The following is an 18188-nucleotide window of genomic DNA, read 5'->3' as shown; positions in this document are numbered from 1 at the left end:
ACTAATCAAAATAATGACGGGTAAATACTAATCAGTTACAAATCCCCGCGAAGTAGAACATGATTGTTCATAAATCACATACTGTGACATAGAGAACACAGAGATAATATCAATCACCCAATGATATAAGTATATACTCACTGATAGTTTTTATCTGTACAAACATAAATCTTTCTTAATAAACTGAAGAAAAAATAAGGTATCACATGAAAGCACAAGTGTTCCTTTTTTTTGTTTTTCCCTAGTTTCTTCGTAAGCTTTGTATCGTACAGCTTTTGAAGAAACCTGGAAAAAAATAATTGACCACATGTACTTTTATGTGATCCCTTATCCCTTTTTTTACCTTCAGTATATATTTGGCTAATTTTGAAGTAAGTGGTTTATCACTCGATTTAAAAATTGAGGTGGATATATCTATTTAAGGATCATTGCAAAAATACTAAGGTAGATACAAATTTTGTTGTTCACGTTAGAACGAAGTGTTAAACGGAGTCCACTTCTTAATTACATAATGTACATCGTCTGTCAGATCTAACAATGCTACTCAATCCCCTAAAACCCATACCCCGGTGAACGTCAGATAATCCCCCTTGCCTACATCCAAGGTAACCGCCATTGCCAGCTGAGAAATAACTAACTACAACTGGAAGTTCACTAACACGACCAGGAGCATATTGATTTCAACTCATACAAAACAGTAAAGGTAATTGAATTCCTGCAATAGCGATGTTGTAAATAATTCACTTCTTTAAACATGGTCGCTTGTTTATTATTAAGTGTTTGAGCGTGCACACTCTACAGTTATACACTTGAGATTCCCGTGCCATATTTCAAAGGTAATCCCATCAATATGGTTTTTTTCAATGATTGACATGATTACATACAACCATAAAACAATATGTTAAGTAAAGGATCCAGCCCAATGCGATGCCGTCTTCTGATTACGTTGAGACCACTTAGATCTGGGTCATGCGTCCATATAGGCCAGACGCTTTGCAGTCACTCAGATCCAATCGTAGGATCGGGTTCGAACCCCGAGTACGGTTGGTATAGACATACTGACGGCGAGTCTTGAGATTAGGGACATGGACGTAGGTTTCTGACCAGCAAACGCACAGCTATCTGCGGGTCGTTCGACGACTAAGCCATCATTGTCTGTTCACGAGGTGATTCCACCAGTCGTGCTGTATGATAATGCCCTCGTGACGTACAACTCACGCCTTTTACAAATAAAAGTCACCCCTTGTAAAACTTTGATTTCTACTGGACGTGATAGAAAAAAAAACATTCGATGTTACCATTTAATTTTAATCACGACTTGAACTGGCGCAACGGTCCAATGTCTTAAACATCCAAAGTACGCCCATCATAACCAGAGTCTTTTGGTATACAACATTCGTAACTCGTGTCATTTCGTCAAGCCGGATGACGTCTCATATTCTCTCGTGGCTATGTTTGCGACAGGGTCCTGTCTAAGCGCACACGGACATGGAGATGAAAACAGTCTAGTACTATTATCAAGGAAAGATAACTCTGAATTTCTAAACATGGTTCTAAGAATATCCTACATCCCGTTTGCAAAACAACAATACAGTCATTCCCTTTGCAAATATGTTTCAGTTGTTACGAGTTTGTATTTTATGTATATTTTGTTATTAATTAAGTAAATAATTATTATTGGGTCACAACGTTTAGTGTTTTGAATAATAATTATGATGGATCACATTTCGTATAATAAATGGTCAGCATTTTTAAGATTTTGGTAGCAGGCTGTCCGGAAATTATCTGCCCTTGGTTTTCTATTTGTTACTTCCGGGAGACTGCTAGAGATTTCTACAGTGTTGGCGATGGTCGCATGTGCCCGAACTTTCGGGAAATGACTGAGTATATATATAACGGCTAGTTGCCGTGTTGAGACACACGGGACACACATTCATATTCACTGGAGTATCATGATCATGATCAATCGCTGCCAACGTTCGAACCTGCATAGTTGCCGCCAGACCATTGACTGTGTTACATTCTGTATAATCGTTTCTCTCTCACTTTGGTGAGTTTACTACAGTAACTATATATTTTGTGACCCATTGCCTTAGATTTTGTCTCCCTTGTATTGTATTTGAAATCGGTATTGTGAAATTGACTTGTGACCTTGTATAACTTGCTCTCTTGCTTAGATCTAATAATACAGCATTTTAATGTTTTAGACTTTTCTTTCTTCTGTTTTTCTGGTTCACAGGGGGTTTCTTACATCGTTTGTCACGGCAAATTCTTAACCGTAACTCAGTGTTGACGGTTGTTCATCCTTCAGCTCAAAGTTTGCGTTTAAATTGTGATTTGTATAGTTTAGCGAAGTTTCAAAGTTCAACGGTTCCGTCATTTTCATGTTTTGAAATGCGTTTTACTACGCGTGATTTGATTGGTTTGACACGATTCTTGGCAATAATGGAATACGAGAGGGGTACGAGTCTTCTAGTAGGTCATGGAAAGGGACGAGTAGTAACGAATGGGTATACAAATAAGTATGGATAGGGTGACCTCTAAATATTTAGGCTATGTCGAGCAAACCAATACTGATTGAGTCCACCCACCATGCATCCGTCCCAAACTCACTCTCTCAGGTTCAGATACCCGAACCCCAGTTTGGCCGGCTCTTACGATACCACCTATAAACTCGGGATGGAGATGGACCCTGTATAGAGTATGGCGCCTAAATAATCTAAATAATGACATTTGAGACCAGCTAAGGCTGCTTCGTGGAATCGTGTAAAATATTTATGGAACCAACATAAAAACGCATGAGATTGTGCCCACCTGCAAATGGCTTAGTGATAAACTAAACCGTGGTGAAACAATCGTGTCAGTTGACGGCATTTCGGTCAATTTATCTACAAACTGTTCTGTTAAGTCGCTGTTCTACCAATCCATGTATTTACAACTATGTAACGCGGGCACTCATTATATATGGTTGTCACTGGTTGCTATAGCAACACTGGTTATTCCAGATCCTTAATCGCCAAATCGATTCCATACCAACGAAATATTTTCAAAAGCTCCATGAATTTACAGTTACAGTTTGTTGTTGTTTTTGTTTGTCCTTTTTTTTTTTTTTTTTGCTTTTGCTTGTTTGACTTGGATTTTTTGTTTGTTTGCTTGGGATTTTGTTGTTTTCTTTTGGCTTATTCGTTTCGTTTTGTTTGTGGTGTGGGGTGGGGTTCTTGTTTGTGTGTGTGTGTGTGTTTCGGTACTTGTGGTTAGAAGCAATAGCAGACTAACCCCGTGATGCAAGATTCGTGTCCTATATCAACATAAAACAGAAAACCTATTCACGTCACAAACATTCGTATCTCCTACAAAATATATTTTGATCCGAAATAATAGCACGATTTGACGTCCAGTTTGGTTGCCTGATGCATGCTTTCATCTGAAAGGCGAACAAGTCTATTGTGGAGCGGGAAGAAGACATGTTCATTTAACCACAGAATCACTGTCTATTTCTGTCCTCAAAAAGGTATCCGAAGGTCATTCCATTGCAATACATAAACTCAGCAGACAAAAATGCACGTTTATCAAATCAGTTCAAACAAGGAGCAAGAACGGTTTCAGTCATTTATTAACCTGGCATACACCAGGTATGCTTGACGTACCTATCAACCGACGATCTGAGCAGGAGATGCGTCACTTGACAGAACAAAATTTTTGAAATAAATATAGGAATCTCTTGTTGGCGCCCAGTCGGCAGATCCACCACCAAAGAACGTTGAGAAGAAAATACCGTCGATGGTGACGCTAGACTTTACGCGGAATTTGACTTCGTTGATTTGATATACTAGTTTACCGTTGTACCATACTTTAGCGTATCCGTCCAGTTTCCCTGGTGTATTTAGCTTCACCTCTTGAGCAATGTTCTGCCAAACTCCCTTCTTGAAATACCACGAGTCTCTACCTAAGGAGTTACCGAAGTCAAAGTTGCAAATGTTCTTGGTGCAAAAGTCAGAACGTTGTCCAGTGGGGATGTAGGCGTACAGTTCCCCACCTCCTCCAGTCCTCCACATGAAACGGGTGGAAAAGCAATCATCATAGTGGCGACCTCCAGAACAGGTTTGGGAGCCTCCCCAGAGACCTGGGAGCTTGCCGCCTTTAACCCAGTCAAAATGCGGGTCGAAGTAGATGTCGTAGCTCAACGTTAGTTTGGTATGTGGACTGATAGGTGTCCAGTAGAACTGAATTCCTCGATGACCCCGAACGTGGATATAGTGTCCCTTCTCGTAGAATACTCTCAGGACGTGTTCCCCGGTACCGGTAGGGTCAAGGACAACGGAACCAGAGTTCTCGTCAAAGCTCCCGTGTTGTAACACAGTTATTCCATGTTTGTAATCATTCGGGTCGAATCCATTACGTGCATACAGAACCTTGCCTGAAATACATATAGCGATAGGCATTCAGATTTCAAATATGGTAGTTATATTGATATCTCGGCCACACAATGGAGACTTATCGTAATTCTAACTATTAAGTGATGCATATATATCATTCAAGCACAGAGGAATGTGTTTCCCTGACACATGTATGATTACTGACCTTATTTTTATGGATGAGATATGTTTATAAACCGGAATCGATACATTCAAGATCATAGTTGTGTCACACTAATCACTCTCAGTGTCCATCGAACCCACCTGTCACCGGGTGTAAAAACCCTTGAGTCAGCTTTGTGTGCAGACTCTTTAAGTGTTTTCACAACGCCTACTGTACAGTACACAACCATTCGCACTTGAAAGACCCACGAATCCGTTCATATATGAGTGATTGAGTGAGTTTAGTTTTACGCCACACTCAGCAATATTACAGCTATATGGCTGCGGTCTGTAAATAATCGAGTCTGGACCAGACAATCCAGTGATCAACAACATGAGCATAGATCTCCGCAATTGGGAACCAAGTCAGCAAGCCTGACCTCCCTATCCCGTTACTCGCCTCTTCCGACAAGCATAGTCACCTTTTATGGCAAGCATGGGTTGCTGAAGGCCTATTCTACCCCGGGATCTTCACGGGTACGTTGATATATGACCAAATAGTGACCACATGAATATGTCCAAACACCTAGTTGCAGGTACAGTAACGCGGAGGCAATGCCAGTTTTGGTTTCATGATGAAAATATTCTTATCCTTTTCTCATAGTTTACGGCACGCCTCACCCACTCCGTGACGTATCGTCAGCTGGTAGTTCACTTTAATCTTCAATATTGTTTTAGTGTGTACACACGTGGATACAACAATTGAATCTGTATCAGTTATTGATATTACCAAGGAATATGGCAGAAACAGTGCCCTGTGTGCCTACAACTCAGCTCAGTCGCATGTTTACCTGTGACGTGACTAGAGGTGTGCGGTGTCCCTGGCCTGGCTGTCTGTATATTGGGTGTCTTGGTCACCGACACTGGCCCATCCATACCCTCAATGTAGAACCGGCCTTTGGGCACAATGTCACCGTCCGTACGGCCAACTAGCTTCACACACAGTTTGTCGCCAACCTTCTGATCACCAGTGGATTGTTTGTTGACCAAGACAAACTCTTTACCGCCATTCAGAGTTTTCTGAACTTCAGCAACCCACACCTTATGTATAATAGTAGAAGCTACGTTACATGTCGATCTTTTTGTAACTTTTTTTCTTTTTGTCTTTAGCAAGACTTCCGGTATAAGGTACGGAGTAAGGTCTACTGCTCGAGCACGTATCATGTCGTCTACCACCAATTCTGCTGTTCTTACACGTCATCTTCAGAAGGTCAATACAAATCATTGAAAGCGTTCTGAGGCAACTGTTATGGTTAGACACTAGAACTACTGAGAAGATTTGCTGCCTTCAGGTACTTGGTTATCAATATGGGTTCAAAAAAATAGATTTTGTGTTAATCATTCACGCGTAATACAACTTACGTCCAATTTATTGATGTGATGGTCAAAGATGGCGTGCGCTGTCCAGTGTTGCATGTTTTTAGTGATGGTCTCGCAGAACTCAGACTTGAAACCACCATCCCAGTGATCGGTGATGGGAATATCCATGGCAACCACCGATGAGATGAGAAGCAGGCACGCGAGAAGGAACTTTATCATTCTTAAAACGAAAAACGAAAATAGCACCACTACTTGAACTTCTTGTTCCCTATTGTCTCCCTTTGGTCAGTACACGTGGATGACATGCCTGGCGAAAAATTAATCTGACGAGCAAAACAAAGTATACATGTTGTCTTTCTTCCAGTAAGATAACAATAACGAATTTTTTGATGAAATGGAAAGTGTATGTTGAAGCACACTGCAATACACGTGTTTCGTCGTCAAAATGACATTGTAACAATAAACAGCAAAGTAGTGATTACCACTTATGACGGTACCATGCTGCAAGGTCAAGGCCATTGCACGTAGTGGTTGGTATGCGCGTATGGTAGCAGCTCGAAGTCACTGTCACAGTGAATCGGCTCACGCGATGACCCAATGACGTGGCTGCTAAGGACGTCAGGTGCGTAGTTAAATAACCCACAGATAGTGATCCTTGTGGGATGTTTGGAAGACCACTTCTGGGTCGATCATATGTCTGGCCTGTTATATATTATAACATTCCTGTGGCCTGTTCTCGTTGCGCCGACCTCAGCCATGGCACTTCCTAGTGGGATTTTGGTCAAGTGATTCTTCAGCCTTCACGACAAACAGGTTTTATACTCCCTGTACGAAAAGTGCTCGTACATGGGACAATAATAACAATTTTGCGAAAATTCCTGCAAAACACGTACACATGTTTTTGTTTGCATTTTGGCAATCAGAAATGATGATTGCGCTCTATACATTCAGTGTTCTTCAATAGTTAGTTCTAGATAGAACATACATTTGGGATTGCAGCAACAATTCCACCTGTGCACTTTTTTTGCTCTTCAGTTTATGTCAGTAGTATATGTGATAGTACATCGGTCACTGAACTTCACCGTTGCTCAAATACGACAAACGAAAATATGATTTGACATCATTACTAGAAAATCGTCTATAACTAATGTTTTCTCTCACTCTGGTCAGCACACATACCTACCGTGGATTGGAGTCAACGGTACATGCTATTGTAAACCTATCATTTTTGCTCAAAAGCAGTTGTTCTCATGGAAAGGTACATCCGATGAATAACAGGCTATATGAACATGAGACTACTCCACATTCTTCCATATGTTCCACAACATCGCACACTTACCTGTTTCAAGTGTGTCGTGTTGTCTGTCGACCTTGCATTATCTTCACGAGATATGGGAGCTCTTTTTATACAGGTCTCAGATGGCGTTATATAGACTGTTAAAGCAAACGTTACACAATATGTGTTTATGTGTAAAAAAATAAGGACACGTGTTCAGTCCTGCATGTTTATCCTTATCTTCGAGGAAAAAAATACAGTTTGTTACATAACTATACAATTAATTTTGTTACACAACTATATGATGATAACGCATTATATAGTCTCTCTTCTGGGGCTGTATAGGGGCCTATTCCAGAGAAATTTATAAAGCATCATCAGGGGTGTACCATGATCAGAGTGAGTGAGTGAGTCCGGTTTTACGCCACTTTTAGCAATATTCCAGCGATATCACGACGGGTGACACCAGAAAATGGGCCTCACACATTGTACCCATGTGGGGAATCGAACCCGGGTCTTCGGCGTGACGAGCGAACGCTTAACCACTAGGCTACCCCACCGCCCAACCATGATCAGAGGCGTACCATGGAAGCCATTCTGAAGATATGCTGTTTGTGTCAAGGAAGCGTATCCACTGACAAGGAGTTGGACTGTCTCTGTAAATTCATTGCACCGTCGAGATTTCATGCAAATACTGTCTTTTAGAATCACATTTAGGCGATTAGGGGACGCGACTGGTCTTGGGCAACTTCATCCATGCGAATGACTTCAGAATTAATTCATTAGGACCAAGTCATGTGTTTGGTGTGTGGGGGTGGGGGTGGGGGTGGGGGAGTGTGGGATGGGGGCTTGTTCGTACAAGCAGTTGATCCTTGCACCCCATCACCCCTTCCTTGCAATCTGTAAATTTTGCCATTGCTGACGCGGGGTTTGTCAAACACAACGTGAATATTAATATTTTGTATTGTGTATTTTTACATATGATAGGGAGGAGGTTTGGGGATCAGTCACGTCTCCTTCCTTTGGACAAAAAAATTGTACGACCTCTGCAAAACCATGGAGGAAGATCCAACAGAAAATTGAAACAGTGAAGAAATGGACACACTGTCAGACTCTAGAGTCATAGTAGATTTTACCTTTTTGGTAACAATTTTCAGGCAATCTTGTGAGATGTAACAGACAAACGACCTAGATATTTGTGTTATTCATTCCACCTTGTATAGGCCTCCTTGTATAGGCCTCAGATGTCACCCTTGTTGATAAAGTACAAGTTATGAAAGATATGTTTACATGGAATGAAATCCACCAAATAAGGACAGGTGTTTTAGCCTTATCTTCAGGGAGAAAATGCTTTTACATAGAATTTCTTTACGCAACTATGCTCAAAAGCAATAGTTGGTCATCAACACATTTGAGAAAAAACTATAGCGCGTATTAATATTCTGTTACACATAACCCAAACATGGCCCCATTCTTGTTTATGTTGGCATGCTTTTTTGAAGGGTGGCATTAAACCTCAAATTATTGTTTCCAATTCCTTGTTTAGACGTCGGAGGGTCGTGAAAACACACAAATGGAAGAATCTGCTTGCATTCTCGATGCCACGGCTCTCTGAAAATGAAAGATGGCGAGCCATTATAATGTCTGAAACTGGAACACCCCCCGACGTTGCACAGCTGTTCAACGTGCACAGGAACACCATATTCCGCTTGTGGAGACGTTATCAGGAAAATGTCTTCGTTGTTGGCCGTCCCCGAAGTGACCGTCCACCTGTAACCACGCCACGCAGCGATCGTTGGATTCGAACCACCCATCTGCAGAAAAGAATCCAACCAGCTACACCGACAGCCCGAACAGCTCCTTGTCTCATCACAATATCGCCAAGGACCACGGGTTGCTCGGAGTCTGGCAGCACACGGGTTACGGGTTTTCGCATTACGTTACGACTACGGTTGTGTATACAACGTCTACGCTGGAAAGCACCTGAGGGTAGATGTATGTTCTCTTCACTGACAAGTTTAGATTCTTCTTGCACCGAAGTGATGGTCGAACCCAATTCCCTGTCCCCAATCGAACACGTCTGGGACGTAAAGGAGATAATATTGAGACACTGGCCAAATCCCCTTGTCACGCTTCACTAACTCAGGTGCTTCCACAGGTATGGAATGCCATTCCACAAGACTTTTTGGAACGTTTGATCGACTCTATGAGGTGTCAAACATTCCTCATTGCTCATGGGGAACAGACACGTTATTGACTTTTTGAATTTCATTTTGACCATTCTCTCAATGTCCTCTAGAAAAGTTGAAAATGTGCCATTTGCAGAATTGCTGTTGAATTATTTCTATGCCATATACTAATAATGTCAATTGTTAATTTACATTTAATTTAATTTACTTTAACAAAAGTGTAGGTGATAGTTTTCAAATAATTTTCAAACTTAGTGTTTGATTGTAACAATTTCACCATTGTAATACGACTCCACAGAGGCAAAACCCATCTTCGGAATCTTTCATGGACGTTCGAAAGTGTCAACTTGTATGAACATGGCATAATGAAAAAGCGGTTACCAACATGCACGCGCAGTACTGAGTAATCGAGAGCACAAACATCGTCTGTACAATGCCGTTTAGCTTTTGAACGGTCATTGGTATTTTGTACCTAAATTATAGAATATCGTTATGCCGCGAGTCACTGCTGTAAAGAGAACTATTGCCTTTGGACGTTTGGAGAGAGGAGAGGTTGATACTGCCGTTAGATGTCACTTCAATGTGCACCAGTGAGTGAGTGAGTTTAGTTTTAAGCCGCACTCAGCAATATTCCAGCTATGTACCTGTGGTGGCGGTCTGTAAATAATTGAGTGTGGACCACACAATCCAGTGACCAACAACGTGAGCATCGATCTGCGCAATTGGGAACCGATGACATGTGTCAACCAAGTCAGCGAGCCTGACCACCTGATCCTGTTAGTCGCCTCTTACGACAAGCATTGTCCCCTTTTGTGGCAAGCCTGGGTTGCTGAAGGCCTGTTCAACCCCAGCACCTTTACGGTCTCAATCTGCTCCAGAGCGCCTTCAGTTAGACAATGGCGACAACGCCGAACTGGTTGCATTCACTTCATGAACATTTGACCCTTTATACTGTGAAATTTAATTGCACGTGTCCAGGATTACATGCGTAATGTGTCCCACGATAGATCCGTGAAAAGACACCTATGGGGAAAGACAACTGTCGCTTTTACAATAAGAATGTTTTGTGCACAGTGTCCCATCACAAGGGTAACTATACGAACATGGCTGCACATATTGTACCCATGTGGGGAATCAAACGCTGGTTATCAGGCGAACACTTGTACTACTAACCTATCCCACCGACACTTTAACACACTAGTATCCACCATGACATAGACATCGAACCATATCGATTTTTTTATGACTAATGACAGCAGCTAACGATGTCGCACACATACACACTGACCTCAATATACTGGGCCGTTAACTGATCATTTTGTAGTGGTATCGTATCGATGTCAGCATCGAGTAGCTGCAACAGTTATCATAGGCACAGGTTTCAAATTGTTAATAACGCCACTTTCAACCTGACAGTTATCTGTATACACTGATACATGTACCTCTGTGCACAGTGATTAGTCACGCCATATGGCGGCAGGCGGATCAGGATGTGGTAAGCTGACCACAATCGTACTTAACTCTTGCACATCCGCTACACTGGGTAAGTGCTAAAGTGGTTGGCAAGGGATAAAAGGCACCTCATAACATACGCTGCATAGAAGGCTTGGTAGTGGGTTTGGGACAATAGTGGAGTGCTTATACCTGCTGGTGTTTATTGACTTTATAACTGACTTGTTGAATTCCAAGTGTCTACGTGGAAGCATGAATTACACAAATATGACTGACGATGCCTTTAATCATACTAGGATCAGCTTGGATGTGCCATTCGATGAAGTCATCAGTGAGACAGAACCAGACTGGTTTGTATATTACGGGATCCCGTACAACCCTTACATGAAGATCTACGGAATTTTCATCTTGGTCATAGCGTCGTTTGGATTTCTTGGCAACTGTTTCACAATGGCGGTGTTGGGTCGGAAAAGTATGTCTTCAGTAGGAACAGCGTTACTGTTCCACCTCGCCGTTCCCGACAACGTCTACCTAATCGCCGTGACAATCCTGGACGGCATGCTGTGGGTAAACCCGGGAACTGACTTCGTGGATCATATCGCCATGGTATCCCAGTCCATATTGGCGCCCATCTCCCACACTGCCTACACTGCGGGGATTTACATGACAGTCGCCTTGGCTCTTCAGAGGTACGTCATGGTCACCAAACCGTTAAAGGTCAAGTCTATGATGACCCGTAAAACTATCAGATGGGTTGTCCTGGCTATCTATATCTTTTCCATCCTGTTCAACATTCCCCACTGGGTGGCCATGGCCCCTGAAAGCTACTGGGAACCCTATCTGAACAGGTCATGGCTTCGTCCTCGAAACAGAGACTTTATGTTTTCCAAGTTTTATTTGAGGTATTATAGAGGGTACCTCAACATGGTCATAAAACTAATTATTCCTTTCGTAATATTCATAATGACTACTTCTCTGATCCTAGTGCATTTGTACCGATTCCGACATACCGTTCGTAAGTCACAAGCCACGTCCACTAGCAAGTTGGGAGGTAGATCTGAGAGCAAGTTCACACTCGTTGTTCTGGCCGTGACTCTGATGTCCATCGTAAGCCATTCATCCACATCACTGCAGTTCATATTCAAACTTTCAATTTGGCAAGGCAAGAACTGTAGTTATGCTTGCATAGTATTTGGCAGAATCGGGAACGCTCTCACTGTGTGCAACTGCGTGTTTAATTTTGTTTTCCTTTGTGCATTCGGTAGAAAGTTTCGTGAAAATGTAAGTTCGCTTCTTGGATCATGGAAATCGTCTTTTTCCGTGACCCAAGTATCGTAAAGGTGTTCACCTTTTACATGATGTCGTAAAAGTGTTCACCTTGTACATGATGTCGTGAAGGTGTTCACCTTGTACATGATGTCGTAAAGGTGTTTAACTTGTACATGATGTCGTGAAGGTGTTCACCTTTTACATGATGTCGTAAAAGTGTTCACCTTGTACATGATGTCGTGAAGGTGTTCACCTTGAACATGATGTCGTAAAGATGTTTAACTTGTACATCATCATGATACGATGTATGTATGCATATACTCTGTGGATCTCTAAACAGTTTGTCTTGGTAGTAACATCACATTTGTGTAAAATGTTACGTTTTAGTGTCGCTCTGTTATAATAACATTGTGTATTCAAATACATTGTGAAATCCATGGAACAACTGAAGTTTACAGGTGTCAATGCTGATAAGTCAAACTGTATAATGCCTATATAAATATGAGCATATCCGGGTTATCGCGCCATGGGGATGGCCCTTCTTTATTTCGTTATTTCGTTATTGTGTGTGTGAAAGCTGTTTTCGGTTTCGTCTTTGTGCCGTCTTTACTGCCTGACCTGTACACATCTGTCTGTTGGCACCGACTGTGTGTACTTTACGTCGTGTCATTTAATAAATGTTTCGCAATTTGAAATTGCCTTGGTTTTCTATGGTCGGTCTGTTTTGGTTTCGTTGATGAAGATGGTATTTCATGCAGGCTGACAGCATTGAGGATAATACATTAGACTTCTAGACTGAAAACCACTCATACATATGTGTGAGTGAATATTGCTTAACGCCGCATCACCAAGTTAGAAGCTATTCGCGATGATCAGGAATTTAAGGCCTAGGAACATGTGTGTAATGGCTAGGAATTAAAATATCCCGGCACATGTTATCATTGTCTCACTGTTTCCTCTGGACGAGGTTATGTTTTCTGGACTCACAAGATAACGATGTAAAACCACTTGTTTGTTTATTGATGACATATTAGTAATACACAACACTGCTAAAACGTGACATAAGCGATGTACCAGACCCTTATCCCACGATAGGAGGGTCAATGTTTTCAGTGGAAAGGACAAAGTTCTTGAAGTAGGTGTAGCAGTCCCTAGTCGGGGCCCAGCTCGAGGTACTGCCTCCAAAGAATGTGGAGAAAAATATCCCGTCGATCATTATGTTAGCGTTGTTTCTGAAGTTGACGTTGTTGATTTCATAGACACTGCGGCCATTGTACCATATCTTGGCAAATCCGTCCGTTTTCCCGGGAGTATTGAGGGTGATGTGTTCTGTAATCGTCTGCCACTTTCCTTTCTGGAACCTCCAACTGCCTCTTCCTATGGAATTGCCGTACTTGAAGTTGCACTGGACGTCATGACAGAAAGTAGACACCTGTTCCGAGGGAATGTAAGCATATATCTCGCCATCCCCGTTCTCTCTCCACATCAGTCGGGCCGTGAAGCACGTGTCGGAATGCTGACCCCCAGAACAGTTCACCCAGCCTCCAAACAGCCCAGGCAACTTACCTCCCTTGACGAAGTCAAAGTTAGGGTCAAAGAAAAGATCATAACTAAGGGTCAAGGCTTTCTGTGGAGCAGCAGGTTGGGCGTAGAATCCAAGACCCCGGTGATTATGCAGTCCGACGTATTGGCCTTTCTCGTAGAACACTCGAAGAACCTTACCACCCCCTCCAGCAGGGTCATCCACAACTGATCCAGACCCTTCGTCCCACTGACCATCGGCCAGGGCTTTCCAATTGTTCAGGTAGTTGTTGGGGTCAAAAGACTTCAGTTCCCAAAGGACGCGACCTGCATAACATCAGTGAGTAAGTAGGTTAGGGTTTATCACGGACTCAGCAATAATCCAGCTATGTGTAAATAATTGTGTTTGGACAAGACAATCCAGTGATCAGTCAAGTCGCCTTTTACGATATGCATGAGTTACTGAAGATCAATTCAAACCCTAATCTTCGCAGATCTGTCAACATGTCAACATCATTTCACAGTATCCTAAATTTTCTGTCTGTATGCGTACATATATTGATATCCTCTGTGATGTCCTCTGATATAAACCGATTTCTTTACATGAGGGCAACAATACTACTTCTTTGGATAATTGGATTATTATATTTGTTCGAGAATTTTCATTTTTGGAATAGCATTTGGAATAACAATACGTTTATCTGTCATTTATACTTAGTTAAGGACTGCTATGATCATGGTGTTACAATTAAGTTCTTCTACTGGCCCGTCAGTTGTGTAATTCTTAACCAAACGGGGCCAAGTTGAGTATCCTTGGTTATTATCTATAAATAGAACTGGATGGTCAGAAAGGTCTCCTGCACAGGAACTGTCCACATAGTTTGCAGCAAGTCGATCACTGACCTCTGTGGTAGTCTGGTGTCGGAGTTGGTCCGTTCACCCCTTCAATATAGAACTGTATCCTCGTGGGTTTCTGGTCAGTGTAGTCCACCATAAAGTGACCACAGAACTTGCTACCTGTGGTCAGCTCGCCATGGCGTGGAGTGTGTTCAATCACATACTCCTTACCTTTATTCTTGGATTCGATCACAACTCCAGAGTAAAACTGTGGATGAATTTTAGATGTGTATTAACTCAAGTGGTTCATGATGGGAAAACAGTTCTAATCATGATACAGAAACAACAGGATACAGAAACCATCATGTCATGTCATGTCATGTCATGTCATGTCATGTCATGTCATGTCATGTCATGTCATGTCATGTCACGTCAGATCATATCATATCATATCATATCATATCATATCATATCATATATCATATCATATCATATCATATCATAAGTATGTCACCATGAATGGCAGCAGAGCCATCATAAGTATGTCACCATGAATGGTACCACAGTTATTATGGTATTATCTCCAAGAATGGCACCAGGGCTGTCACAATTACATTTTTCGTGTGGTGGAAAACGAGAATCACTGGCGGCATAAAATGCGCCACCTACTTGCATGTTGTTAGTTGGATGGTCAAAGAAAAGATGTCCCCTCCAGTTAATGACGCCATGTGTGACGGGCATGCAGAATTCGGATTTGATGGTGTTCCCCCAGCTCTTTGTGATGGTGAGGTCCACCATTCCTGACACCCAGGGGGAGGTGAAGACGGGGATGAGGATGAGGAGACTGATCCACATCATCCTAATTGAGAGAGTGAGTGAATTGAGTTTTACGGCGCTTTAAGCATTATTCCAGCAACTTCGCGGCGTTGGACACCAGAAATGGGCTTCAGATATTGTACCCACACAATCCAGATGAGTTAAACAATTTTATTGGGAAAATAGCACAGTTACTGGTAATTTGGATAACGTGTCACGTTTTCATTTTGTACATACATCGTCAATACCTCCTAAGGGGGGAACTGTGACCAGATATGACTGTTTATCACTATAATGAAGACTTCCACCAGCACACCTTCTGCCAGCACAACAGAACATGCCACCTGTGCCATCGTCTTGATTCATTGCTTCGATACCAGGCAATGGCACTGAATTGGTTAATTTGACGTCAGTATAATAGAAGCTGACGAACTCCACAGACGCACAGTGCAACTAGTCAGTATGAGCTACGCAATACGCGGATAGGATGAAACATATTTCATTCTCAGGATTTGTCGTGAGGGTTTTATTTAGAAACAAATTATTATCACTATCATACATGCATTAAATTTCCAAAGTTCCTGATTAACTAGGTTTAAAACTACATACGTGATCTGCCGAGTGGTAACAGCACACAAATATTTAAAGTGTGGGATTTCAAAGGCTGTTCAGATTGTGCTCAAAGATAACACTCCTTAAGATATACACACGGAACGTGAGACTAGCAATATATGCGCATGCGCAATAAACAGTTGAGTATTGAAAGAAATGATACCCTTAGCTGAACGTTGGGAGACAAGCAAAGGGCATATCCTAGAACGGACATTGTCGCGTTGTCGCCCTCTGAAAAACAAGCAAAAGGATGCAAAATTAGCCTAAACGTGACACTATGGCCATTTGTCGCATTGTCGCTATGTCACATTGTCGCACTTTGCTTAACATTTGTTTTCGTTATTGATCCATAAGGCGACAATGCGACACAGCGAAATTTTTCAAGGTGAGAATATGTCGCGTTGTCGAGCTGTAACCTTTTCGATTACCAGTGCGCATGTGTAGAAAGTCAATTTGTCTACTCATAGGTAGAACAGGCTATACTTTTAGACTTGAATGGGGTTTATTATTATTTATTATTTATTATTTATTATTTATTTCCAATGTTTTTTTAAATGAGGTACTGCTTCAGTGGGGGCTGCTTTACTTAAATTTGGTGCAACCTGTTCATTGTTGCTTTGAAACCTACTTCATGTATTGTAAATTTCGACCAGTCAAAAGTGTCTTAGCAGCAAGAAAATTATTATCTGTTATTGTTATTGAAATGACGGGACACGGTGGCCTCGTCATTTTAGGCGGGACAACTCACTGTAGAGGGTTGCGTCCCTTAGTTGCACCAGAAAACGATGATCATAGGTTCGAATCACAGCATCATACGCTTTCAGCAGTTTGCACATAGCTCCAATATCAAGCTGACAGACTGTGAAAAAATTGAAATATTGTTCAAGGTGGCGTAAAATTTAGGTCACATCGGCATGAACATCAAGTGCAGCTCTCGAATGGGTGACCATGTTTGACAGTTTGGTGTCTGAGAGAGTTTCTTGAACAGTCCTGTCAAACGCTGATGAATATTTCTGAAATTTGCCAGCAATGGTTGGATACTAGGTACAATGACATGGTGATTAACCCTCCAAGGCCCCGCGGACCGCTTAGGTCGCATTCTTCCACTGGGACAGAATTGCCAGTGTAATATTGATTGAGTGAGTGAGTTTGGTTTTACGCCGCTTTGAGCAATATCCCAGCAATATCACGACGGGGGACACGAGAAATGGACCTTATACATTGTGCCCATGTAGGAATCGCACCCGGGCATTCAGTGTGACGAGCAAACGTTTTAACCACTGGGCTACCCCGCCGCCCCATCTGATTGGAAATACACAAATGGACTATTTTGATGAACGAGCATGCGTGTGTATGAGGCCATTTGTTGTTAACTAGTCTCATTCTCTCCATTGTAGACTTCATTTCAAGGTTAATCGAAGTCTTAAAATACGTCAAAGACTCATAGAACCGTTTCATACATATATGTATATGGCAAATTATATACGTGCTGGCGTTTTCTATCTGATACTTAGTATGTTCTGTTGTGGCCTGAATTTAGTGGCTTTGAATGCACGGATGCCGCGCCGAAAATGTCTATATGTGTTGTCACAAATAAACAAATTGCTTATTTTCATCGACATTCTGCAGGCCCCCCTCAGTAATGGAAGGAATTACGGCAAATCTGAAGGAATTGCATCTCAAATGTAAACAAACGCAGCCCACTCGCCAAACAATTGCAGCGATATCGGTAGTTTAGCGGTAATAACAGAAACACAACGCCCCTATCGGAAACAATGTCGGTAATACTTGAAACAAGATCGGCCATCTTCGGAGATTTCTCGGCTCCGTTCTGTGATTTGTCGGTCGCGTCCTGAAACTCACATATCAAAATATGGCGTCACTGGAAGGAGCACCTGTCTCGGTGAGTTTTGTTTTTAGTTTCTACTCTTCTTTTCATTTTCATAATAATCCATCTTTGACCACCCGTGAAGAATGCGTTTAGGTATGAGGTGTTGTCGGAGCTATAAATTATTTTTTAGGAAAAGATCGTCACTGTAAAAGAGCGTGGATGCTTCCGATGTTCAGACGTAAACAGCCTCCGGGGGCATGAGTTATGACGCTCTTTTGCAGTGATGACCTTTTCCTAAAAAAATAATTTATAGCTCCGACAAGAGTTCTTTTTTTTTCTTTTTTTTTTTCTTTTTTTTTTTGGGGGGGGGAGGCTGTTCTTGAAGTTGGTGAAGCAATCATGGGGTACATGACCTTATGGATAACAACGTCTTGTTCAACGCATAGGGTGACGTTTGAGCGCAGATTCTTACACCATTAACAAGCAAA

General features: G+C 41.9%; 2 protein-coding genes across 2 annotated transcripts; both read right to left on the bottom strand.

Moving 5' to 3' along the window:
- Window positions 1–3595: 3595 nt before the first annotated feature.
- LOC137268916 (uncharacterized) lies at window positions 3596–7357 on the bottom strand. Its single transcript, XM_067803523.1, has 4 exons — window positions 7237–7357; window positions 5940–6117; window positions 5369–5618; window positions 3596–4417 (listed from the first exon to the last, which is right to left on the bottom strand). Exons 2-4 carry the CDS (start codon window positions 6114–6116, stop codon window positions 3651–3653), a joined length of 1194 nt encoding a protein of 397 aa, XP_067659624.1. The 5' UTR covers window position 6117; window positions 7237–7357; the 3' UTR covers window positions 3596–3650.
- A 5725-nt stretch (window positions 7358–13082) lies between these two features.
- LOC137268918 (uncharacterized) lies at window positions 13083–15949 on the bottom strand. Its single transcript, XM_067803525.1, has 4 exons — window positions 15867–15949; window positions 15111–15300; window positions 14508–14709; window positions 13083–13931 (listed from the first exon to the last, which is right to left on the bottom strand). The coding sequence occupies exons 2-4, from the start codon at window positions 15297–15299 to the stop codon at window positions 13165–13167; spliced, it is 1158 nt and encodes a 385-aa protein (XP_067659626.1). The 5' UTR covers window position 15300; window positions 15867–15949; the 3' UTR covers window positions 13083–13164.
- Window positions 15950–18188: the final 2239 nt, after the last annotated feature.

This window comes from Haliotis asinina, chromosome 16 (genome assembly GCF_037392515.1).
Source record: "Haliotis asinina isolate JCU_RB_2024 chromosome 16, JCU_Hal_asi_v2, whole genome shotgun sequence".
Taxonomy (NCBI): domain Eukaryota; kingdom Metazoa; phylum Mollusca; class Gastropoda; order Lepetellida; family Haliotidae; genus Haliotis; species Haliotis asinina.
This window is presented reverse-complemented; position numbering and strand designations above follow the sequence as displayed.